This window comes from Colletes gigas, unplaced genomic scaffold, assembly GCF_013123115.1.
Source record: "Colletes gigas isolate AHSC1104 unplaced genomic scaffold, ASM1312311v1 Colletes_gigas_Sc00019, whole genome shotgun sequence".
Taxonomy (NCBI): domain Eukaryota; kingdom Metazoa; phylum Arthropoda; class Insecta; order Hymenoptera; family Colletidae; genus Colletes; species Colletes gigas.
The window spans coordinates 2,070,595-2,096,289 of record NW_025106648.1 but is presented as its reverse complement, the minus strand read 5'-3'; the positions used below and the strand labels follow the sequence as shown (position 1 = coordinate 2,096,289).

The 25,695-nt window shown below is 32.9% G+C and overlaps 1 protein-coding gene across 2 annotated transcripts; it reads left to right on the top strand.

The window, feature by feature from the left end:
* Positions 1-381: 381 nt before the first annotated feature.
* Positions 382-25,695, top strand: LOC122400612 (egl nine homolog 1). Of its 2 annotated transcripts, XR_006259362.1 has the most exons (6): positions 384-1,244; positions 1,768-2,468; positions 20,774-20,893; positions 22,502-22,712; positions 23,422-23,506; positions 24,291-25,695. XR_006259362.1 is itself a non-coding variant. In XM_043402145.1 (5 exons), exons 1-5 carry the CDS (start codon positions 848-850, stop codon positions 24,320-24,322), a joined length of 1,461 nt encoding a protein of 486 aa, XP_043258080.1. In that variant the 5' UTR covers positions 382-847; the 3' UTR covers positions 24,323-25,695. The 2 variants fall into 2 exon arrangements, 1 of the variants encoding a protein (XP_043258080.1); XM_043402145.1 differs by lacking the exon at positions 23,422-23,506 and having other exon boundaries at positions 382-1,244.

Genomic DNA, 25,695 nt, shown 5'->3' with positions numbered 1-25,695 from the left:
CTATGGAAACAATTGCTTACACATGCACATTATTCTGTAAAGAAAGAAAACACGGGTAGGTAGCATAGAAAATAAAATTTTAATGCAAAAGTACAAATAGTAAATAATTATTGATAAAAACTTAATCAATTTATTTGTTATACTCGTTACACGATCAAATATTACATTTATTTATACAAAATAACAGTTATCGATTTTTCTTTTGTTCGTAGTCTCTTATTTGCAGTTTGTGTTTCGCATAAAACTAATGTTACAAGTATATTTCCTTTCTATTCGCATTTAATATATAATGTGCATTCGTTAAACAAAAGATTTTTACGAACTGTGCAGGTACATTGCATAACGTGATAAAGAAACGTTTCATGACCTAGCGCAAAGATAATCAAACGTTGCTTTCGTAAACTGTAGAATGTATCAAATCTGGATGGTAAGAAAAGTTGCCATGAAGTGGCGCTATTTTAAGGAAGGTAAACGTGTACGATAGTAAACACTTAATTTTCAAAGATAGAATTTGATTCAGTGCTTCCAATGTTAATGCACGACCGTATGCATAGGAGACTACGTGCAGACGTAGTAGGAACTAATGGACATTGAAGATCGGTGTTTTGATCACCGTTGAGCCAATAGATGTTTTGCAAATTTGATAAATACATATATATAAATGGATATGTATATATGCGTGTATACGTAGTATGTAAACCAAGCTCGCGTACGTATAAGCAGTGCAGCTGTGCGGCATCTCGATAGCGCGGTAGTACCGAGTACCGACGCAGATCGAGTGCGTGTGTGATTTCCCTCGTTGGAGAAATGTCGTCGGCACTCGTGGCCGCGAAATAAGCGACGAAACATGTCCGGACCGATCGTCAGTCGTGCACAGACACCCGACGGTGATGTTCAAATAGGTGCAACAGTGGTTTGCGTAGTTTGTCACAGGACTGACAAGCTGTTAAGGTGTTCACGGTGCAAGGCCGTTTTCTATTGCACCAAAGAACACCAAAGGTGGGATTGGAAACGTCATAAACAATTTTGTGCTATTCATTCTGTACGATCGACTGTATCAGATACAGTTTCGGCTGTTAATAAAAATTCCATTCTGGAGTCTACCAAGAAGGATTCCTCCCTTGAAAATTATCAGTTCTCAAATACATCGGCAGTTTCTAACCTAAACGAAAAGCCAGTGTCAGAAACAACGCAAGGATCGGACACCGTTTCGAAAGTGAATCATAACGTGAAGCATCTTAAAGGTACCAAAAATACAATCTTATTTTCCTCACGTTTTGTCCGAACTAGATTAATCTTTTGAATTTCTTTATTATTGATTATTTAACACGGAATAACTGCGTTCCTCTAAAAGGAGGATCAGAAACGATGTAAAATATATTTAAATATTAAATAGCAAATTATTTAGTATCTGTCTAGTTCATTGTATTTGAAATAAAATACTATTTTATTCGCGTTGTTGTGAAAATAGAAATACGGTTTTATTTGGATTAATTTATTTGAGATAAACACCTTTGGATTTGGGTATTATTTTAAATACTGTATTAAATTTGAGATAAAATAGTCTTTTAAATTTAATAGTAGAATTTAACATTTACTATGTTAAATTGTTTTAAATACTCAATCTGAAAAAGAATGACAAAATGTTTATTTTTTTTTTATAGCTCAGTTATGTTTATTATTATTTTGTAAAATAAGTATTTAATCATCTATAATATCTTGTTTTATTGGATTAAATATTTATATGTTTGATTACATTGTTTATAGGAACCAACAAACAAGCAGAAAAAATAAAAAGACAATCAAAGGTTAAAGAAAGCCAAAACCTTAAGAGAAAACCTAATAGCACTAAAGCAAAAGGTACTCGTCATAGCAGAGTGGATGGTTGGACTTCTCCAATAACGTATGAAGGAAGTTCCGAAGATACAATCTTAGGAGCCAGGGCAGAATTATTGAATCCTGCTCTGGAGAGTTCACGAATTCTTGATAATCTTCAAGATAATGAATTAGACATGCCAACACACCATCATAACGGTATGAAGAACTTCTCTGAAGTTCGTTTGGCACGCGAGGAGGAACTTTTACCACCTTTCCTTCATAAAAATAGAAACAATCTTGAAGAGTTGATAGATGAGATTTGTAGAAACGTGATTAGGGACATGGATGAATATGGTGTGTGCGTAGTGGACAATTTCCTAGGCACAGAGAAAGGTCTCGCAGTGTTAAACGAAGTTTTAAATATGTACAGTGCTGGATTATTTAAAGATGGACAGTTGGTTTCTAATAAAGCAGGTGCAAGTGACTTAAAAACAATTCGTGGTGATCAAATAACGTGGCTGGATGGTAAAGAAAAACAATGCCAAAACATTGGAATGCTCATATCTCAAGTCGATGCTATCATTATGAGGGCAAATAAAATGCGTAACAATGGGAAAATGGGGAATTACATGATCAATGGAAGAACAAAGGTAAGCTGAAAAATATTTTCATTTAAAAATACTAAAAAAAAATTTTTAGTATTATGTAGTGCTTTATTTATGTTCTATGTTAAATAGTCTGGCTTTGACAAAGTTTATGTCTGCACTGTTTGTTGCTACACATGATACTTATGTGTACAGTAATTAGGTATTTTACTATTATATATTTTGCTAAATTTGTGTATACCAAAAATTGCTATAGAATGGTAGATTTTAAACAAAATTTTTTTACTTTTGCAAGTATGCAATATAATATTAATTCAGTTATATTTGTAGTTATCGTTGTACCTAATTTTTATTTGTAATTTAATCGGTAGATTTGCATTGTGTTACGTCGGCTATGCGTAAAATATTAATTTGTCGGACGCATAACCGAGCAAAGTCGTTAATTAATTTTCATAATGCTTTGGCAAGTCAGTTCTGCTTTTACAAACACAGCTCATGATATCGAATATCAGGTATAAAATTAGATCGTCGGTTTCGAACAAACAAATTGTAAATTACATTAGTCAGTAATTGAGTACACTTCGAGTTATACTGATTGAAAAGAAGAAATATCAATTGTGTGGACAGATACATTCGTTGCAAGCTTTAACTCGATTTCGATTTCTCAAAAATTTGTTTTCAAATAATTATTATATTCCAAGAATATTAACTGCATAGTGCTACGGAGAATGAATTATGCAAGATGCAATATAATTCCTCGAAGAGACGCGGAACAATACAAGTAAATAATATTTGTATGGTTTATCGGGGGAACAAACTATTGTTTTCCGCAATGTCTGTCGTAATCGAGTTAGTCACTCGAATACAGGCCTGCCACATTTTTCTGATTTGTCACGAAACTCTTACGAACGATACCATTGAATGTTCAGTATCTGCGTAAAAGAACATCGGCGTTTAATCTCGTAGGCGTCGGTGAGATGGGTGTGGGAGGGAGGAGAGACAGTAGTAGGCAGAGAAGGTCAGGATCCCGAAATTACGATCTTTCGGGGAGCTCGAGTGCCAAATGAACGAGTCGAGACGAGAGTGAGAATACACGTAGTGCAGTCGGTCACGTACGCCATATGGCTGACTCGCTCCACGTTATCTCTTTCTCTTTCTTGTGTAGACTCTCCCTTTCGTCTCTTATGCCAGAAAGCAACCGGCGTCTAATGTGTTCTTCTCAATTACACGTCTCATCTTTTGTAAACAGTACCTGGAACGCATGGTGCAGGTGAAACGAAGCTGCATTAGGAAACCACAGTGAGTAATGAAAATATTTGAACACTAGATATAAACTTATTTCTTTATATCTTAATTGTTTACGCATAAAATCAATTTATTCTTTTTCCATGCGATAAGTCATTTATTTATGTCACAAAAATATATTGGGACACTTGTACATTTCTGATTATTCGTTCTTCGTATTCATGAATCTGAAAAACGCGTTATGTTTACAAATATGGCGCGTACATAATAGCATTGGAATTCTTGTGAAAACTTGTGATATTTTATGGCAAGAAAGGCAAGTCGTACCGTGTGATCGGAAAAATATTGAATTTAAATAAGAGCACAGTCGCCACCATTATACAGAGATTCAGTAAGAAGGTCGTATTGAGGACAAAAGTTCTCGACGATAGAGAGAGAAGAAGAATTATGTGAAAAGTTGAACCTTTCCTGAGTGTTCTAAAATTAGCTGCTGAGGTGTCTCAGGAAATGCAAAAAAATCCTCAAGCAATCCGGACGATTGTTAAAAGAAAACGGTTATAATCGACGCGTTGCCCGCAAGATGTCCTTCATCGACAAAATAAATAGGAAGGAACGAATTCGATTCGCTAAGGAATTTGTCTGTAAGAAGCAAGAATGGTGGAATGACGTCATTTTTGCAGACGAAAGTAAATATAATGTATCTAAATCAGATGGACGAGTAATGGTCTGAATTAGTTTAGAAAAAAGCGAACACTGAGTTGAAAGTAAAAAATTTTCGAGCGACTTTCAAACATGATGAAGGTAGCCTTCTCGTTTGGGGTTATATTTCGAGTAATGGCGTGGGCAGGTTAGTTTTCATTGACGTCATTATGGATAAAAACAAATATTTAAACATATTAAAGGATAATTTAATATCAAGTGCTATCCAAATAGGCGTTCAAAACAGTTTAAAATTTTATGAGGATAATAACTTTTAAGAATTTTTGTTACATAATTGCAAAACAGTGATACCACCACCTCTACAGTTTTCGAATATTAATCCGGTAGAGAATTTTTAGGATAAATTAGATCGCAGAATTAGAATAGTACCTATAAATTCCAGAAATAAGTCTAAAAAAAATTATGAGAAGAATTGGAACGTACAAGTCCTGATTTTTTGAAAAAATAGTTTCTAAAAATATTACGTTGATTTATATTATTATCTAGATCGTTCGAGTCACTGTTTTTTTTAAACCTGTCCGAATATTTTTGTAATTTAATAATGACATATCTTTTTAGTTATTGTCAATTAAAATATAATGTGTATGAAATAGTTAAAAGAAATTCATATATTTTACAATTCTAATAAATAACTTATCACATGGAAAAGAATAAATTGATTTTATGCCTACAAAATTAAGATATAAAGAAATAAACCTATGTATAGTCTAGTGTTTGAATATTTTTGTTACCAACTGTAGACAAGAAAAATATCAGCGTTGCGTCGTATCTCGCAACACATGTGTACTTAGTTATTTTTATAACTATCGAAGTTGTGAACACGGAACTTTTTTATGCGACAGTTGTTTGGTTTCTAAAATTTTTTTTATGAAACTGTATACAGGGTGTTCGGCCACCCCTGGGAAAAATTTTAATGGGAGATTCTAGAGGCCAAAATAAGACAAAAATCAAGAATATCAATTTCAATTAAAAAATGATTAAAACATTAAATTAAAAAATTTCAAATCATTCTGAAAAAATTATTTTTGGTTGCGGGGATCAATTACAATAATTGTTGGTGAATACACATACCCCTGAAATCCTATCCACTTTCATAGAATAGTAGATTTCAGCTGAATTTCTGCAATTATATTGGTGTCATGCGGTATACTGTGAAATTAAATCTAAAAGCATGGCTAATTCGTTAAAGTTCGTTAATATTCTGTAAAAAATTGTTTAAAAGTGGACGTTATTTATCTCGTTGGTAGTAATAAGGTCGATACGGCAAAAGCACATACTCAAAGAAGACGAAGCTAGCACTGAAGACTGCGTAGCTAATCACCCAAACAAAAGTTCAACAGTACTATCAAGTTTCTTCTTTCAGACTAAACAAGTTTTTTTGTATCTTCGATGTGTTCTATAAATAGTTTGCAAGAATATATTCTACAGACTTTGAATTCTTTATTGTTTCGCGCCGAATTTGTCATTTAATTGGATGTACTATTTATACAATATTATTTCTTCAGAATTTTCCTTGCTTTTTCTTTTCATTTCATCCCTTATTCTAAAAGAGCAATTCGTGTGTAATAAATGTTTTGAATCACCGATGGTAAAAGCATACAACACATCAAAAACACGTTGTGCCTTTCATCGAGTGTATCACAAAAGTCTGTTATCTAGAATTTATGTTCTAGAACAGAATTATTATCGACTAACTATTATTATCACCTATTATAAAAGAAAACGTAATGGAGTCGATATTGATAGGAACAGATAATGTTACTGATTAAGTTATCTATTGGCGTGGGCTTGATTAAAATTAACACCACAAAATATTTGCAGTTTTACGAATCGAATTAAGAGGTTAGGAGATCACATTCACAGCGACAAAATAGAGAGTGTCTTTATGAATTTTGTATAAAAATACTATACGTTCGATTGAAATGGATTTTTTATTATAATTAAAACATGTAATAAGCTTTAAAACGAAATTTTATACGTATATATATTAGACGCGAACAAACAAAATGGCGTTGATCACAAAGTCGTTTCTGACGGAAGAATATTTTTCAAACTAGTGGACATAATATTTTGGATAGCAATAGATAGACCTATATTCAAATTTAAAACAGTTGTCTAGATGAATGTATTTTTACAACATTTGTGTTATTTTAAATTTAAATTTTTATAGTTTAATCTTAAACTATAGTAACATAATGCAAATGTTGTATTAATACTTTTTTGTAGGTAACCATGAACTCTACTTCCTCCCAAAATTTCAATGAAATATATTCACTATTGTAGGAGTTATGGTTGTTTGAAAATTGGACCATTAATCTTAATCAGATACAGAGTGGAACAATGAATGAAAAATAGAGAATAGGAATAAAGGACAGTCTGTAAATCGAGGCCATTTCTTAGCTGTAAAGCCAAAATTAAATAAAACTGAGTAGACATTTGTAGGTGCCAATATACTGAGTGTCCTACCAGAAACAGTGTCTAATGTTTTTTTTTTTTTTTATTATTATCGCCGCAGACAAATGTTTTAGGCGTAGTTTGACAGGTTTCACGAATTTTGTTTTAGTCATTTTATAAGGCTACCGATATTTTATCACGCGAAAGCATACATTTTTATCTGTTATATCTTATTGCAGACAGTGATGTGTATTCAGCCATAGACTGTAACCTTAAGCTGACCTTTAACGTAAAAAAAAATGTAAACCAACTCCAAAATAGCTCCAAACGAGCTGACTATTAATTTTAATTTACTTTTAGTCAATTTAAATACTCAAAATGCATTTCTACGGTAACGATGATCATTGATCATAATTTTTAATTGTTTGTGGCGTAATAAGAATGCAAACTGCTGCTAACTATTTTTATTATTTCTTTTGACAAGATTCTCGATGGCGTACATTTTCCTCTAGTTCTCTCTTTTGTTTTAAGCAACACGTCGTGAGATATTTATCGATACATTGATCGTTGACCTTGGTAATATGAAAGGAAGCACACCTTGTACATATCCATGATATGTTGATAAACCTGATTATGTACATTCACGAATCACATTCTGTCATTTAAAACCTTCAGACTTAAAAAAAAAAGAACAAGTTTGATTTTTGATGAAAACTTTCTATGCCCAAGGTTAACTCGAGGTCACACAATTTGTATGTCTAAATATACATTAATGTCTGCTTGGAGATGTAGCGGTCATTGTATAGCCTGTTAGCGACAGCTTATTTATAAGGGACGTCGAGGGCAATTAGCTCGACGATATTTCGTTTTCGAACGATTTATGATAGGGACTTAGCCTGCGTGTGGCTCAAGAGGGATGTTTGTAAGAATACAATTGATTGTTTGAATGGAAACATTGGTATGTTAGGAAAAGGCAAACGACCCAACGTTGTTTTGCTTTAAAGAATAGGAACTCTGTTCCTTGAGGATCTGGCCACGGAGTGGGGAAGCCGAGGGTGCCGCCCTCTGGTATGTAAGAGGACTAAGCTTGACCTCTTGGCACTTACCCTAGAACCGTCGGTGTGTAAAGTTGGTTTGTCAAGAAATTTTTGACAAGCCACTACGTCGTTGCCATGGTATGAATGGAATGGAATGCAAGGGTAACTTTTAAGCTTTCTATTTGTCCATTTTCCCAGAGTCTCGTGCAAGCCTGGTCGTCCTGTTAAACACTTGGCGACCAGAGCCGTGCGAGTTGCCTGTTTTCCTTCCCAATCCGGGCCCAGCGAGCCTCTTGACTTTGTATGACTCTCTTCCGCTGTAACTAAACATTCCCTACACTAAGTATTTCCCAGTTTCGTTTTCCCGTCTTTCTGTCCTGTCTCTTTTTCTCTCCCTTTGCTATTAGGGTAAGGTCATGTATATATTGAAGGGAGTTTCAAGAAAGATGCGCAGTCTGGTAAAGACGTAGACGTGGTTATAAGCCAGTCTGTGAAAGGCGTTGCATAAGCTCAGTCTGTGAAAGACGTTGTTATGGCCAGTCTGGTAAAGACATCGTCGTGTTACATAGTCAGTCTGTTAAAGACGTGTAACATTAACCTACGTGTGGCTACACACCCATACCTGCGAATAAACATTTAATAATTGTGGGGTAGATAGTTGGATCGTTATTTGAACCACCAGCCCCCTCAAAGATATAAGAGAACAAATTATGTGCCTTCGAGTTGAAAAATATAATAAGGGTAAAATGTTACTGAGAGACAATTTTTAGTTTCAGCGTATTCACTTTGAAACCACTTAAATGTTGTTTTGAAATATTTTTCCATACCGCTAAACAAAATTAGCTGTTCTGATGACTTCTGTTGAAATTTACTATTTCTGAAAGAACTGTATATAGGAAATTTAAATTACGAAGGATAAAAGAATGTAAATTACGGTATTTACAGGGTTGATCGATTAAAATTCAAATAATATATTATTTTATTTGTATTAAACTTTTAAATTGCTTTGAAAGTTAATGTTTTGATTGGATGATAGCGGAAATTGAAATAGAATTGTATTTTAAATAAATATTTAAAAAAATTAATAAGATTTTCTTGGGGATGTAATATAAGTTGGTAATATACTTTTATTTGGTTCTAAGTACAAACTTACATGAATAACGATTTAAATAATCTGAATACTTACGAGGTTATTCACTCTTATATCAAAGATAATCCGTTAAAAAGTACTAATTATTTTGTTTGCTGTTAAAGATATGACCAAACATGTAAAAAATGAACATTTGAATGGAACAGTTGAATGGTTTCATAGTGTGAACGAGTTGCGAGAATATTTTTCCCAAAGTTATCTTTCTGTAGAGTAATCAAGGTCACTAATATTTGTTCGGTTGCAGATAATTCTGTAATATATATTTAATATCTTATGAAACGTACACATTGAATATTTATCATAATTTGCATGTCTATGAAAGCATTAGGGAAACGTGCAATCGTTTTGAAACGCGATACAGTTTAATTAAAACTTTATGAGTAGATTACAAGTAATACATTTAATAATTATTATACGTTAAGCCAATGCGCTAGTTGATCAGGATTTTATTTCAATTTATTGTCAAATTAGTTATACAGGATGTTCGACCAACCATGGGAAAAATTTTAATGGGAGATTCTAGAGACCAAAATAAAACGAAAATCAAGAATACTAATTTGTTGTACTGAATTTTTTTCTAGAAAATGGGTAGGATTTCGGGGGTAGGTCTATTCACCAAAAATTATTGTAATTGAGTCACGCAACCAAAAATAATTTTTCCAGAACGATTTGAAATTTTTTAATTTTGTCGAAAAATTTCATACCTCGAATTTTTTTCTCGAAAGTGGGTAAGATTTCGAGGGTACGTCTAATGACCAAAAATGATGGTGAATGACCCCTGTAACTAAATATAATTTTTTTAGTATGATTTGAAATTTTTCAATTTCGTCTGAAAAATTTCATACCTCGAATTTTTTTCTCGAAAGTGGGTAAGATTTCGAGGGTATGTCTAATGACCAAAAATGATGGTGAATGACCCCTGTAACTAAATATAATTTTTTTAGTATGATTTGAAATTTTTCAATTTCGTCTGAAAAATGTCAGTATCTACTCGAATTTTTTACTCGATATCGGGTAGGATTTCAGGGGTATGTGTATTCATAAAAAATGATTGTAATTGACACCCGCAGCCAAAAATAATTTTTTCAGAATGATTTGAAATTTTTTAATTTAATTTTTTAATAACTTTTTAACGAAGCCTCAGTCATGAATTTGATATTCTTGATTTTCGACTTATTTTGGCCTCTTGAATCTCCGATTACAATTTTTCCCAGGGGTGGCCGAACACCCTGTATATTAATTGGTTTATAAATCTTATTCCATTCGAATCGTTCATTCGTCTCTGCGATGTTTTCTCGAGGGTATTTACCGTTGGTCGTTGACTTTCCGATCGACTTGGGGGAATACCTTCCGTGTAATTTGTAATTGTAATGGCTCCTTGTTATCGGCGTCGCGTTTGTAAAAAGTGTAGATGGAAAGTGACGAGGATAGAAAGCATTGAATTTAAAGATGTTATTTTCATAATGCACACGTACTTACGTATCTGGTAGGTCAGTTTGTTCTAACTCTGATAAAAAAATTGAATATAATTTGGTTTTAATAAATATAGCAGAATTAATTTAATTCTTGTTTAGCATGACGTTTCGATCATCAGGTTATATGGTTCTCTTCAGGTGTAATATAATCTCAACAAAAACATTAGCTAATTATAGAAAAAACTAAAATCGAAATAACACAAAATAATTTAAGGAGAATATGAAAATATAAAATATGCTATGGTGAAATATAATAGAGGGTGTTCGGCCATCCCTGGGTAAAATTTTAAAGGGAGTTTCTAGAGGCCAAAATAAGACGAAAATCAAGAATACCAATTTGTTCATGAAGGCTTCTTTAAAAAGTTATTAACAATTAAATTAAAAAATTTCAAATCGTTCTGGAAAAATTATTTTCGGTTCCGGGGGTCAATTACAATCATTTTTGGTCTTTAGACATACCCTCGAAATCCTACCCACTTTCGAGAAAAAAATTCAAGAAGGTGTGAAATTTTTCAACGAAATTAAAAAATTTCAAATCATTCTAAAAAAATTATTTTCTGTTGCGGGGGTCAATGACAATAATTTTTGGTGAATAGACATACCCCCGAAATCTTGCGCATTTTCGAGAAAAAAATTCAGTACTGGCAAAACTTTAAACGTTAATAACTTAACAGCGTTGTGAAAACTGTTAAACGTATGATCTACATATAATTATCCTTCTTGGGACTAATTCGTATAATCTATCAGATCCCAAGTTGAATGCATCTACTTGTGTGTGTGTAGTGAATATTTATTCGTCACAACAATGCTGTGTTTCAATTGATGATTAATAGAACAGAAACATTTTCCTTATTTGTTCTTTGATAAACGCTGATGCGTTTTACTTTCGGTTCCAAGAAACATATGCAATTACTTTAATGGGGAAGTTTTGCACGAGGATATCACGTAATGCCTGTTGTTTTGTTAACCGCATGTCACGTTTCTATTTCTCGTAATGCATATATGTATGGTTTTGTAATCTAAGTGGGTTTTTCTTTAACCGAGGCAGTTAAATTGTTCGTCTTCAATTTGAAATAATAATAAGTATCGGGGAAATCGTCCGTACGGCGAATATTCGCCTCATAGAGGAACATAAAATGGTGGAAACTATTGATTTGGCCAATGTAGTTAGATATGTATATACGATAAAAATTTGTTTTCGTGGTGTAGAGGTATAAAAATAAAAACTTCGAAAATTTTACGTTGTGTCTGTCTGAAAAAAGGAAAATAAAACTACTTAAAAGTACTATGTACACTTTAAACAATATAGTTTACAATAGTATTTTTCAAAGATTCCATCAGAGTATTGAAAGGGTTAAGGAAATTGTAAATTCTTTATTCTTTTTTGCAAATTATTGTTTACTGTACCTCCTTGCAAAAAAATTAATTAAAAAATATGAAGTTTACCTTCAGTTACATTTTATTAGAAAAACAATTCTTATACATGGCGTTCTGTATCGAATCTCTGTTATACAGGGTGTTCAGCCACTCCTGGGAAAAATTTTAATGGGGAATTCTAGAGGCCAAAATAAGACAAAAATCAAGAATACCAATTTGTTGATGGAGGCTTCGTTAAAAAGTTATTAACGTTTAAAGTTCCGCTTGTACTGAATTTTTTTCTCGAAAATGCGCAAGATTTCGGGGATATGTCTATTCACCAAAAACTATTGTAATTGAACCCCGCGACAGAAAATAATTTTTCCAGAACAATTTAAAAACTTTTTTTTCCCGCCGAAAATTTGCACATCTTCTCGAATTTTTTCTGGAAAATGGGTAGGATTTCGGGGGTATGTCTATTCGCCAAAAATGATTGTAATTGATCCCCACAACCCCAAATAATTTTTCCAGAACGATATGAAATTTTTTTTTTCGTCGAAAAATTTAAGCACCTAATTAGATTTTCGGTAAGGAATTTTTTTCTCAAAAGTGCGTAGGATTTCGGGGGTATGTGTAATGACCAAAAATGATTGTAATTGAACCTCGCAATCGAAAATAATTTTTTTAGAAAGATTTGAAAAATTTTTTTTTCACCTAAAAATTTCTGCACGAATTCATCAGACAACATTCTGAATACCTTAAATAAATAAAAACAGGAGTTCATTTTTGAACGTAATTGTAAATTCAGTTTCTACCTGTAATTTACCAGTGTCGTAATTAATCTCAACTTCTTTACGTTAATACGTCCCATTAGTAACCAAAACTTAAATATAAAATACAGGCAGTGCGATGAAATATGATATCATACGTCATTATCACAGACGTTTTTAATTACTGACGTTATCAGCACTCTGTAAATTTATTTAAATTGTGTACTTAGTCTGATCTTTAAACATTCACAGTCAATGTCAAATCTTACAATGTATTACCAGATTAAATCCGTACGTTTCTCGTGTAACTGGCCATTAATGGTTATTGGAAAGAAGATGAAACGGAAAAAGTATGAAAGAAGAAAATCAGTAATAAACGAACGAATCGAGTGCACGGTTTTTAGCGTTGCAAACAATTTAAAATAGCGGAGAGAAAATGCTTTTTGACGAACACAATTAACATCATAAGTCAGAGTTTCGGTAACGTAAATTAATAACACAATTTTAATTTCGTTCCTTAGACTTTCATGAAGCAAAGCAACAACGACCACGCACAGGCGTTCGATTTTCTAACAACACGGCAAATTAATTTCACAAAGAACAACGTTCTATCTATATCAGGCGCCTCTCTGACTTTTCTTTGTATGACACTTCAACCGTCTACGAATTTTTTAACCAGACTACAGTATTGTCTCTCTATAGCCGCGCGTTTTCGGATTCTCTATAGACGCGAAGTTATCCCCACTACTTCGTTTGTAATCACCGCGCTGCGACATCGGGTATCGGATATCAAACAGAAAGCCGAAGAAAAGTCGACGAGCCCCATCCCCCTTGAACGCTCGAGCGTGAAATCAAAGAAAGCCGAATAGACTACTCGTCTCTCAAGTTGCGTGCGCCCGGTCCCGACACGCGCGGCTATAGAGATACAATACTGTAGTTGTAATCTAAGCAGAGATTTATCCGTTATCGCGCCGCGCACTTTTGGCGGGTTATATTCTTTATCTGAGAAACGTGACAACCTGCACGTAAAGTGTACAGTATCGAGTTTTTGTACCGAAGTTGCATTCCATTCGTATCGTGTGTCGGCCAGTGCCAGTTAATAAATTCAATTATCTTTAAAGATAACGAGGTTGCGAACCAAAGGAAGTGTTTTAAACAAATACCATTTAAGGTACTGTCCGTGTACAGTAAATCACACAAAAACTTACGTATACGTGTCTCGAATTTATTAAAAAATAGAAAACACTGTAGATAGAAAAATCAAATATTATGATAATTCCTATTTTTCCCCTAATTGTAGATATACTTTCTTTTTAATATTTCAATGGGTTGAAATAATTTTAATGGGTGATTGTAGAGGCCAAAATAAGACAAAAACCAAGAATACCAATTTGTTGATGGAGACTTTGTTAAAAAGTTATTAACGTTTAAAGTTACCACCATTACGCGTGCGCAGCTGTTCTCAGATTGCCGTTCTACAGGCGGAACTTCAAACGTTAACAACTTTTTAACGAAGCCTCAGTCAAGAATTTGATATTCTTGATTTTCGTCTTATTTTGGCCTCTAGAATCCCCCATTAAAATTTTTCTCAGGGTTGGTCCAACACCTGTATATACAAGGTGTCCAAAAAGGTTGGGACCAAACTTATACTACGTATTACTGAAATCAAATACATGAAAAAAAATTTACATAAATGCTTTATTGAAAAGATATGTGCGTGCAAAGATTTATGGTCAAAATTTGTTTTTATTTATGTCACACAGAAGAATTGATGTATAAATGTACAACAGAAAAAGAAGATCAACTTTGGGAATTTATTCAAAATGCATTTACTATTATTTCTTTATACATATATGTATGTAATATTTGAAAAAGTTGGAAAGGAAGGAATTTTCGAACATATCTTACAACTATCACAATAAATCATAAATATGTTCAAAAATTTATATCTTTGTAATAAAGCATTTTCGGCCATAATTTTATATGAACTCTTTTTATGTATTTGACCTGAGTAACACGTAGTATAAGTTTGGTCCCAAGCTTTTTGGACGCCCTATACAATCCCAATTGTGAGACGCACCTGATATGACAAGAGTGGTCCGAGTATAAAATCTGAAAGGATTGTATTTATTGCAAATTCTGTGCCACGTCGATTCACTTTATATTAACATGGAACAAACGATAAAAATTGTTGACTTAGGCCACTTTCATAATCACCGACACATGTATCCTGGTACAGAATGACGTGTTTTCGCGTTGAATTCGCTCGAATAACACTGACGCCGATCGACGCCGCGGAAATTCAGAAAGATAATAGCTTAACTGATTGCACAAACGTTTCTGTGTTGCTTCGACGTTAAAACAATACGATGTGCTCATAGTACTTATTATCAATTGTCATAGTTCAGCGCATATTATCAATTGTCCCCTACAAGGTGAATGCACAATGGTCATTGAAGACTGCCAATATCGGACATGTTAAATGGATTTTTTTAAAATACTGTTTCTAGTCTAACTACATAGTTGAAGTTTCTGCTGTCGAACGTGTTCTCGTCTACATCTTTTACCTTTTTCGTCGACACGGTGAAAGGCATTCGCCATTCTGTAGCGTTGCTAAAGAGCACGTAGCACGAGCGTCTTACTTAGATTAGAATGCAAATATTTTCGTGTACGTAATCGAGGACCCAGTTTCAGAAAAGAAATACGAGCGTTTCGTGTGTTCGTAAATACATCGCCATTTTAACTCTTTTATCCCGTTAAAAATTATAGCTGATCTATCGATAAATATTAAGTATACCCCTAGTTGGCCAATTTAAACGTGTAATTATACCAACCAAATATTATTCACTAAATGGAGGTAGAAAAATCCGTATAATAGTATGACAAAAGTGTTACGACAATTAAATGCAATATATTATATGTGATGTCCAAAAGAAAGGTCACTGGTTTACTTGACCATTTTTTATCTACCTTTATTGTTCTATAACCGAATAAGATCTCTAGATATTGACAATTCAAGAACATAGTTTAATTTTTTTAATTGAATGAACAATAGTTAAATATTGTAAAAGGAATCTGAATTTCTTAGCAGTCAGTTTGTAAAACTTATTACTTATACAGGGTGATACAAGTAAAGACAAAAGTGTTTCGTTTTTTCGTTAATCGAGCTCATATTCGTAAAAAACTATTTGTTTATTAGAATAATTTTGAACATCTCTAGCTAAATCTTGGTGAACACGTTCACCATTTCGTTGCACTATGTCCATTGCGAGTATTTCTCGTTATTCAAGACACAAGTGGATCATACAAGTCAATTGTAATATTAAATTGAACGACAAAGTCTAACCATCCTACGTTTATAACAAAGTGCCTTCTGTATCTTTGAACAGTGAATATATATTTAAAAAAAACACGATCAAATACTTCGATACGTATATGTAACATGCAACGTGATCCTGAAGATTCACGAAATTGCGAAAAATTGTGTGCAACGAGCGCAATTTGAGGTTCAAGAGGGTGAAATCAACCCTTGAAAAACATGCAAACGTGTCGAAAAGCAACCTTTCCTCTTCGACGAACTTTAGAGTTGACATTGGTGGTTTCTAATATACATAATTACTAATGCAAGGGCTGCATCTTTATTTATTGAAAAAAGAAAAAAATTATAGAGAAGAATTATATTTATGGAATTATTGTAGATCCCATGTTCGTACGACTCTTTTTTACTCTTACGATGAAGAGGATACGTTTCTTTTAGATACTTGTTTCAGACACACCCTGTGTGCACTCGAGCTAACCACATTCAGTGTTACTGTGTACGTGTTCAGTAATGCTGAATGGAACTTCAGGCACGTTGCTATCCTCCGTGAGGTGCATCACGTAATGGAAAGGAACAGCAGACTTTCTATTCTAGTTTCTTTGTTTTCATTGACCAAACGTCACGTGGAGTTGTAACAACGCGTCACATTCCTTCTTTCATCCCTCGTGTTCGGTTTAGTCTTTTAAATTACCCGTAAACCGAGTCTCTGCGAACTAGAGATGGCGTGAATTGCTGCTGTTGAATCACTCGTGGTTCGATCACGTTCATTCCCAATCATGGTGATTTTTCACAGTGATTCGTGATTCTTCGTGATCGCTTTTGATTGGTGGGGAGCGTTCTTTTCACCTTTCACGAATTACATATGTCCTTAGATTGTATATGTATTCTATTATAATATGGTCTAAAAACAATGGCAACATAATTTTCTTATTAGGAGAACGAAAAGGAAAAATTAAAAGTGATAAATAAATGTAAATATAAGTTTTATTTCTCATTGTTTCAACATTCGTTTCATAAATGTTCGTAAAATTTTTCAACAAAGTAATGTATACGCAAAACTAACCTGTTTGTAATTTTAAATTCTAACTTATTTCTTACTATGAATAATGTTAAAAATTAAATTTAAATACATGCCACTTATGTTATAACTTTATGATTAATATTATTATAAAAGCAGTTCAGCAAGGTTTGATTAAGCACATAATAAATATATTTATAATAACGTAAGAATAACAGAATATAAAAAAAATTTAGTTAAAATCATTGTGTTTGCGTATGAGTATATCACATGATAGATTTATATTATTAGAAGAGCCAATTATAGCTAAAGCAGCGATTATGAGTAAAAACCTACCATATATTTTAATATGCAAAGTAGGAAATATTAGATGAATTGGCGAAAGGATATTTTCAAACGCTGGACTAATTTAAAACCATTAAAATTATCTATGTTGTTATTTTTAAATAATAACCCAGCGTTTTTCATTGCTTAGACTACGTTACTATGCAATTTAAATTTGGCGCATTTGTAATTCTTTGAATTTCCGCTAAGGGGAGTTAGCGGAACACTAACGATCACAGTTAACGTGAACCGCTACTGAAACGCCATCTTTCGGATCACCGTGAATGGAGTTTAATCACGAACGTGATCGTAATTTTGTGATCACTGTGATAAATCACTGTTAGTGATTTTGCACGCCATCTCTACTGCGAACATGGTGGTGAGGATGTTCTCGAACACTCAGTCATACACTGTGATCGTCTAACAACCTGAACACGCATTCAAAAGCCTTCGAATCAACCAATTAAATGTTAAATATCTTTGTAAATAATGAGAATTGGCAGAAAAACTCACATATGTTTCTGCCTATTTTTCTTTAGAATCATCAAAAACAGTTTGAATAAAATCGACACCCCCACAGGTGCGACTTCTCGTAAGCTCAGATCAAATTGCATTTTCAAGTTGCTTCAACAACTCTAATGCCAGGTGTCCGAGTACTAGCTGTAGATCTGGCAACCTAGGGATTTTCACACTAAACACAAAACCTCAGGTGTCATAAAGGAAACCATTAACGAGCTTCAACGTGATTATCCTAGTCGTAAAATCGACCATTTAGGGTGCCACAATTATCACTTTAAATTTATGACTTGATTGTACCTTATTATTTGGAAAGACATACGAATCTGTAACTAAATTCCTTAATTAAATTAGTTACTAATGCTTTGGTTACGTACACGTCATAAATCATTTTTAAAACGCCATTTTTAAATAGATATTTTTAAAACGCCCTAAAAATTCGACTCTTTCCCGTATCTTATTTTATATTTACAATAATACAAAAGACACGACTTGTTTCTAAAAATTTTTAATGTAAACATTGCTTCGGGAGAATGAATTATAAATATTGACATGATCGATCGACGTTTAATCTTTCAATTATACCTGTTATTATCGATTACCAAAAGCTATTTACTTGGTAACTTATTTTTTATTTTTTAAAAATGGTGTAGTTCGTATAAATAGTCTTCTACTTTTCCCTGATTTTATTTAAGGGGTGAGACCACTGTAAAAACCTAAAATAAAGCGTTCTTTTACGATTTTTTTTTAGATAGATGGAAAAGTAAGAGAATAAGAATATTTAAGAATGTTATTAACCATGTCGTTAAGTGTTAAAAAAAAAATATTTATTCAAAAATAGTGTAAAATGACGACGCTGGAGCCATTTTCGCGAGGCGTGTTTTGGATTTGTATCTGAAAAAAAAAAACAAAAAACTTTCTCTTAATCTACATGAGTATAGTTAGAGAAATACATAGGGGATTTTTGAAATATTAATTTTTGTGTGATTGGCGAGCATTTGAAGTAAAAAGTTCAATTTTATACAAAAAATGGGGCAATCGCTTGTCAATAAATAACGTTAAAATTAATTTATCGAAGATCTACGTATTTCTCTAGCTATACTCATGTAGATTAAGAGAAAGTTTTTGTTTTTCTCCAGATTACAAATTTGTGTTAGTTACACTGCGTGCCGCAGAGCGCCCCAAATTCAAAACACGCCTCGCGAGAGTGGCTCCAGCGTCGTCATTTTGCACTATTTTTGAATAAATATTGTTAACACTTAATGACACGGTTAATAACATTCTTGAATATTATTATCCTCTTACTTTTCCATCCATCCAAAAAAAAAAAAAACGCTTTATTTCAGGTTTGTACAGTGGTCTTGTCCTTTAATGAATGAAAAACGGAATTTCTGACTAAATAGCTTGATTTCACGCATGGAACGGTAATTGTCGCGTTAAAGGTATAAAAATGTTACAATTTGTGCGACAATGGTAAATAAGAGCTATGGAAATGTCGATGATCTGAAGAGTTACTCACCGCGACATAACGCAAGACAACGGCCGACCTAGCATTAAATCAAAACAAGACTCTTATTCGCTGTAACGGGTAAACCGTATGAGTCACAGCTCGTACATGATATTATCTCCGGGTTTTGCATGCAATCATATCTAATAATAGGAATTCAGTTCGATACCTCCACAACTGATATATTCGCAATATATTCTCTGCTAATTATCGTGTCTGGACTTACAGATACGGAATATGTTATACTCGTTAACATCCGCTAAGGAAAGCGAAATAATTATAAAAATATAAATCATATAATAACGAACACCAAACAATGCGTATGTTATCCGAAATAATTTCAATAATATCGTTTTACCAGCAGTTCGTTTACTAGTATAGATTGGAATTAGATGTTACAGTTTCTTATCTAATTACGTAAAATATAAAATATTATTAATAAACAAAATTACTGTATACAGGGTGTTCGGCCACCCCTGTAAAAAATTTTAATGGGGAATTCTAGAGGCCAAAATAAGACGAAAATCAAGAATATCAATTTGTTAATGAAGGCTTCGTTAAAAAGTTATTAACAATTTAAGTCAAAAATTTGAAATCGTTCTGGAAAAATTATTTTCGGTTTCGGGGGTCAATTACAATCATTTTTGGTGAACAGTCATACCCCCGAATTCCTGCGCATTTTCGAGAAAAAAATTCAGTACAAGCGGAACTTTAAACGTTAATAACTTTTTATCAAAGCCTCCATCAACAAATTGGTATTCTTGATTTTCGTCTTATCTTGGCTTCTAGAATCTCCCATTAAAATTTTTCCCAGGGGTGGCCAAACACCTTGTATACATTATGTATTACACAATTGTACAATACATATAAATTTAGGATATTGCTTCTATCGAATTGTTCAATCATACGTCATTCTCAGATATATTAGATAGAGATATACGATGTACTGATATTATAAATACTTACACTATCGGTCTATTTAACTTCTGATAATATAGGATTATAATTTGCGATATTATTTCATTGCACCTTCGAAACCTTATCTTTACCAATCTTGATCTTAATTAAACACGAAAGTGTCCTCCATTGATAAACCATTTAATAGACTAGCGTTCGTATGTCGTAAACAAGTTGTTTCACCTTAAATATAAAAAAGAATATAATACAAACTGAGAAGTTTATAATCGCTTCGTATGAAAGATATAGGGATGTTGTTTTTTGCTATTAATATAAATAAACAATTGTAAGAATTTCTGGAGATTTTAGCGATAATTGCAAACAACTGTACGCCACTGTGCCCTGGAAACTAACCGACTGTAAACCTATTTTTATATAAACTCTCAATGCTCCCGTGTGTGCATATGTTGCTATATCTTCTTCATTTTAGACAATTAACGAATTGTCCTGAAAATCTAATTTGCTAATTTTTGGGTAATTACCCGATAACCGACTTAAAATCGCATTTACAATAAGACATTAAATTTCACCGATTAATATAACACGGTACATTATTTTTCAGGCGATGGTGGCTTGTTATCCTGGTCACGGTTCGCATTACGTGAAACATGTGGACAATCCTAATCGAGATGGACGATGCATCACTGCTATATACTATCTTAATCGAGATTGGGATATCAAGGTACAAATATATTTAATCGTCCCGTTTCGCTATTATGTCTTTTTAGATACGATATGAAAAATTCAAGCTTCTATTTTTTTTTATTATTTTTTTCACAAGGTAGTTAAAAAAATAGTTACTGGTAATTTGAAAATCATGTTGCATCGAGAGAGAAGAGTTAATTTGTCACGAAAAATTTTAATGAGAGATTCTAGAGGCCAAAATAAGACGAAAATCAAGAATGTCAATTTGTTGATCGAGGCTTCGTTAAAAAGTTATTAACATTTAAAGTTCCGCCTGTAGAACGGCAATCTGAGAACAGCTGCGTACACGTGACAGTGGTTCTCACTCAGCATGAGAAACTCTACTTACTGACGTATCGACAGCCTTACAATTCTATGATTGAGAACCACTATCGTGCGCACGCAGCTGTTCTCAGATTCCCATTCTACAGGCAGAACTTTAAATGTTAATAACTTTTTAACGAAGCCTTCATTAACAAATTGGTATTCTTGATTTTCGTCTTATTTTGGTCTCTAGAATCTCCCATTAAAAATTTTCCCAGATGTGGCCGAACACCCTGTATAACTTATTCCTCCACTTTGCTACTAATGTACTATATCTTGCGTCGTTTCATCGTATTTGCTTTGTTCATATTTATTTGTCCTACACCACAACCGTCATTTGAATCTTTATTTTTTCATTTTAACCTGTTTAATTTTTAAATTCAGAAAAAATAATTTCTTTTTAGTTTTCTGTGTTTTAATTAGGATGCTTAGAAACTATACTGCACCAAACTATGTACCTTGTATTTTATACTTATGCATTTAATTTGCGTAATTATTTATCATAAGCCATGATATAGTAAATAAATGCCGCTAAAATAATTAAAAAGTAACTAATATATACACTCGTTTGAATGTTTTTAATGTATCTTCTAAACTAATGATTTTTCATTATAAGTGTCGTAGTACTTCTATCTAGGGAATTAAGAATTATATTTAAGAAAACATAATTGACTTTCATATACCTTCTACGTATCCACTTAGAAAAACTTACATCAGATTTTGTGCCCTTTGAACCCATTTAAGTTTTATCTAGAAACATTTTTACCATCGTCGACAGTTTAGAAGACATTCGAGTGGGTCGATTTAAACGAGCCACTCTGTATATACATACTGCTTCTCGTAAACGTGTGAATTTCAAAACTCGGTTTATTTGAACGAAGGGCAACTTACGAGGGCACGAGGAGCGGTCATGGCCTACGTGAGCCGTTCCATGTACGCTTTTACCTCGCATGTATACATTCGTCCTACTGGATAATGTTTCCGTTTACACAAAAAACATACTCTGTCATTTATAAATGTAATCTTAACTATGGTACACGACAGTGCGGTTCACAATTATGTATTTACGTTTACCAACCAATAGATCAAAGTTTCATTATTATTATAATAAAATTACGAAGTTAACTCTTCAAGTGCCAAGCTTTGAAGAATGAAAAAAGAAAGGTAGTACTGTTTGTATTAAATATATTACATTTCCAGTGGAAAAGAACCTCTATACTATTATTTCATGCGATGATTCCTGAACATTTGTTACATTTATGCACAATTTTTGTGATTATAGAAAAACGGTGGCCTCTTGAGGATATTTCCAGAAGGCTGGCGAGATCAAGTAGCAGATATCGAGCCCCTTTTCGATAGAATATTGTTCTTTTGGTCCGACAGGAGAAATCCGCACGAGGTACAGCCAGCATACGAAACCAGATATGCGATCACTCTGTGGTACTTCGATGCCGAAGAAAGGAACCAAGCTTGCCGAAGATATCAAAGGGAAAGTGAGTATACTAGTTATAATCAAGATACGAAACAAATTAAACTTGACATTGTCAAAAAAGAAGTATCAAAATTTTGTTTTAATTTTAACTTACAACAAAGCTGTAACACAATACTGGTCGTCCTTCCACTTCAATAGACATTTATTCGTATTTCTCAAAGTAACTAGAGAATCATGTTTCTTAATTATTCTAGGGAATTAATCAAACGTTTGAGCTAAAAGAAATACTAGATGTCTCGTTACAATTTTCTCACATACACATTATCGAAAATCGAAAAATATTTTAAATAAAAGTTGAACCGTTTCGAACGAGACATTACGTAGCGAACAAAATCAATTTACTGATCAAGGTTATTTTTTGGACATATGTGTATAGCGAGTCACCTTTTTGCCTTGCCTCTCTGTTTGACAGACAAATAATGTGTGTCTGTAAATTTTCGTAAAAAGACGAAAGATAAGGTTGAAGGCGTAGCCAAACGGTATGGTGGGGATAAACCCACAGTAGTTTTGAGCGGCTAGTTTATTTTGTTTCGACCATAGTGACTCAAAGATAACTTTATTTCTTTTTAAAGTTGCCATGTACTTCTTTTCACGTGTCATTGTAGCTTCAAGAAAAACAAGAACAATTGCTTTATCAATTATGACTTATGCTAAATTGTTTTGCCAATTAATTTAATATTTTTAAACAAGTACAATACCTTTGTAACCAGGCTGAAGTCATCTGTCAACTGGCTGAAGTCAACTGGACATCCATTCAAGTATCGACGTTAAAAATTAATTAAAAATTACTATTCGGTATGTATTTCATTAAATGTAAAGATGACATGTATGTCGTTAAGTAATATAAGGTCTCTTTTCTTCTTTGTTCTTATCTGAAGTTACAATGCTGTACGTGAAAAAGATGCAGTATTTTTTTTATATTCTAGTTCTAAAGAAATCACGTTAACTATATGTATAACATCCTTATCGAAACCCTTCAGCTTTTATTGGAAACAACTTTTGAATCTTTTATGCGTATCAATTAAATTGATACATTGCACACCACACAGATCTTATAATAGTATTCATTAACTTACTGCTAAACAATGAAACCATTTAACTCTTTGCGGCACAGGATTTCAGATAATAATGTTACCAACACAAGTGAATAGATTTGTAACATTTGTTGAAGATATTACCAACTGCTTTATCTAAATAAGACGAAATGTAAACCTATGCATTACAGTGCATCAAAAAGGTGGGACACTTTTAATCCCAGTGTGCCCCAAAGAGTTAAGTAGGCAGTCTTCCAATTATTTTGGTCGTTGTAATTAGGAATGTGCGGGGTCCAGATGCTCGAGATGAGACGGGATTCCAAAAATATCCGTAATCCCGAAGATATTCCAGAGGATTTACGAAAATTTGAGATAAAAGATTTTCACACCGTCTTTTACAATTTAAAAAATTTGTAATATTTTTTTTCGACCATTCTGCAGACTCTTTTGAATAGTGACGAGAATCCTCCCGGGCATTTTCAGGATCCCACACACATCTTTGATTGTAATTAAAAAATAAATTTTTTTATTAACCTGATTTTCAGGGGAATTACACGCGAAGAAAGACAGCTCGTGAGATATGGAGTGTGAAGGATTGTCACACCGTCCGTCGACTGAAATCGTAACTCTATTAGCTAAACTTATACACCTGTACATAATTACATGCATTGGTACATAAAATATTATGTATTATTATGTCTTAAGATATAGTCGATTACAGGAGATACTAAGATCGAAGTTATACAAAAGTTTAAGGATGTACAATACATGTATGCGCGTTTTTTCTTTCTTTTTTTTTTTTTGTCTTTTTTTTTTACATGCGGCACTGTAATATATTCAAATGGGTAAGTGCGCAATAGCTCTTACAGTTCACAGTTATATATATATAGTTATTAATCTGCGTTTTTTCTAACACTTTATGCTCATACTCTAACTGAACTTTTGGGGAGTAAAATTGTAGCATTCGCTTGCCACTCGATTGAAAGTTTGTTCGTTATCGACACAATATTTTTTTTAGCTACTAATAGTTCGAACATGAAGAACTTTTACGTCGATTCGTAATTCATACAGTTACTGTAAATTTAAAATGCATAGTGTACAGAGGATGTGAATATGCATAGGATGAGAGTGCGTGAAAGAGAAAGAGAGAGAGAATGTATATGAGAGCAAGTAAAAGAAAGTGATTTGAATAATAAAATAATGTTTCTATTTGTAACAATTTTTGAAACTATGTCATAATTATTATATTTTAAATACATTTGTTCCTTTAATTTGTGTATAGCTGGAATTGTTAATAGCAATTGAACTCGTTATTAATATAAAATGCAATGCTCGCGAAACTCTCACGATTTATTATTGCATCTCGTATGTTACACATTGTTCTACAAATTATAATCCTAACACTGATGTTTGATTGAATGGCCAGTAATTGACTTATGCTTCCAGTGTAGAAAATTGAGATATGCCGGGGCCCAGTCTGTACCTGTAATATTGTTATGTACATTACGAAGATGTAGAAACACTGTGTTTACTATTATATGTATCTATTTATATAAATCGATAAGGAAAAAAGGAATAAAATAAATGCGTACTTCCTGTGTCTCGCATAGAAAGTCTAATATACAAATTTGTTAGTCAATCTGAGAGAGAGAGAGAGAAGTAAGAAGAGTGTTGAATTTTTCTGAGGTGTATTATGTTGATACTATTAAACTTATTCAATCATAAGAATATTATATTAGTAAGTTATACTTCAATTCTCTTTTATTGTATTATTGGACACAAAGGGCCAACAAATCACACAGTATCCTGAACAAGAGATTAAGTTATTTTCAATAGTTGGACTTGATTTAATGTGCTCTTATATTTCGTAGTGAAGATTGTTGTGAATTAAGTTATGAACTGAAGAAGCATTTTCAAAGTATTGTAAAACTGATGGAAATTGTGATGTGA

Excerpts from the sequence above, each read along its gene's own strand:
- LOC122400612 (XM_043402145.1), top strand. The coding sequence starts at position 848 with ATGTCCGGACCGATCGTCAGTCGTGCACAGACACCCGACGGTGATGTT. Across the intron at positions 2,469-20,773 it reads TGATCAATGGAAGAACAAAG|GCGATGGTGGCTTGTTATCC; the intron begins GTAAGCTGAAAA and ends ATTATTTTTCAG. Across the intron at positions 22,713-24,290 it reads CCGAAGATATCAAAGGGAAA|GGGAATTACACGCGAAGAAA; the intron begins GTGAGTATACTA and ends CCTGATTTTCAG.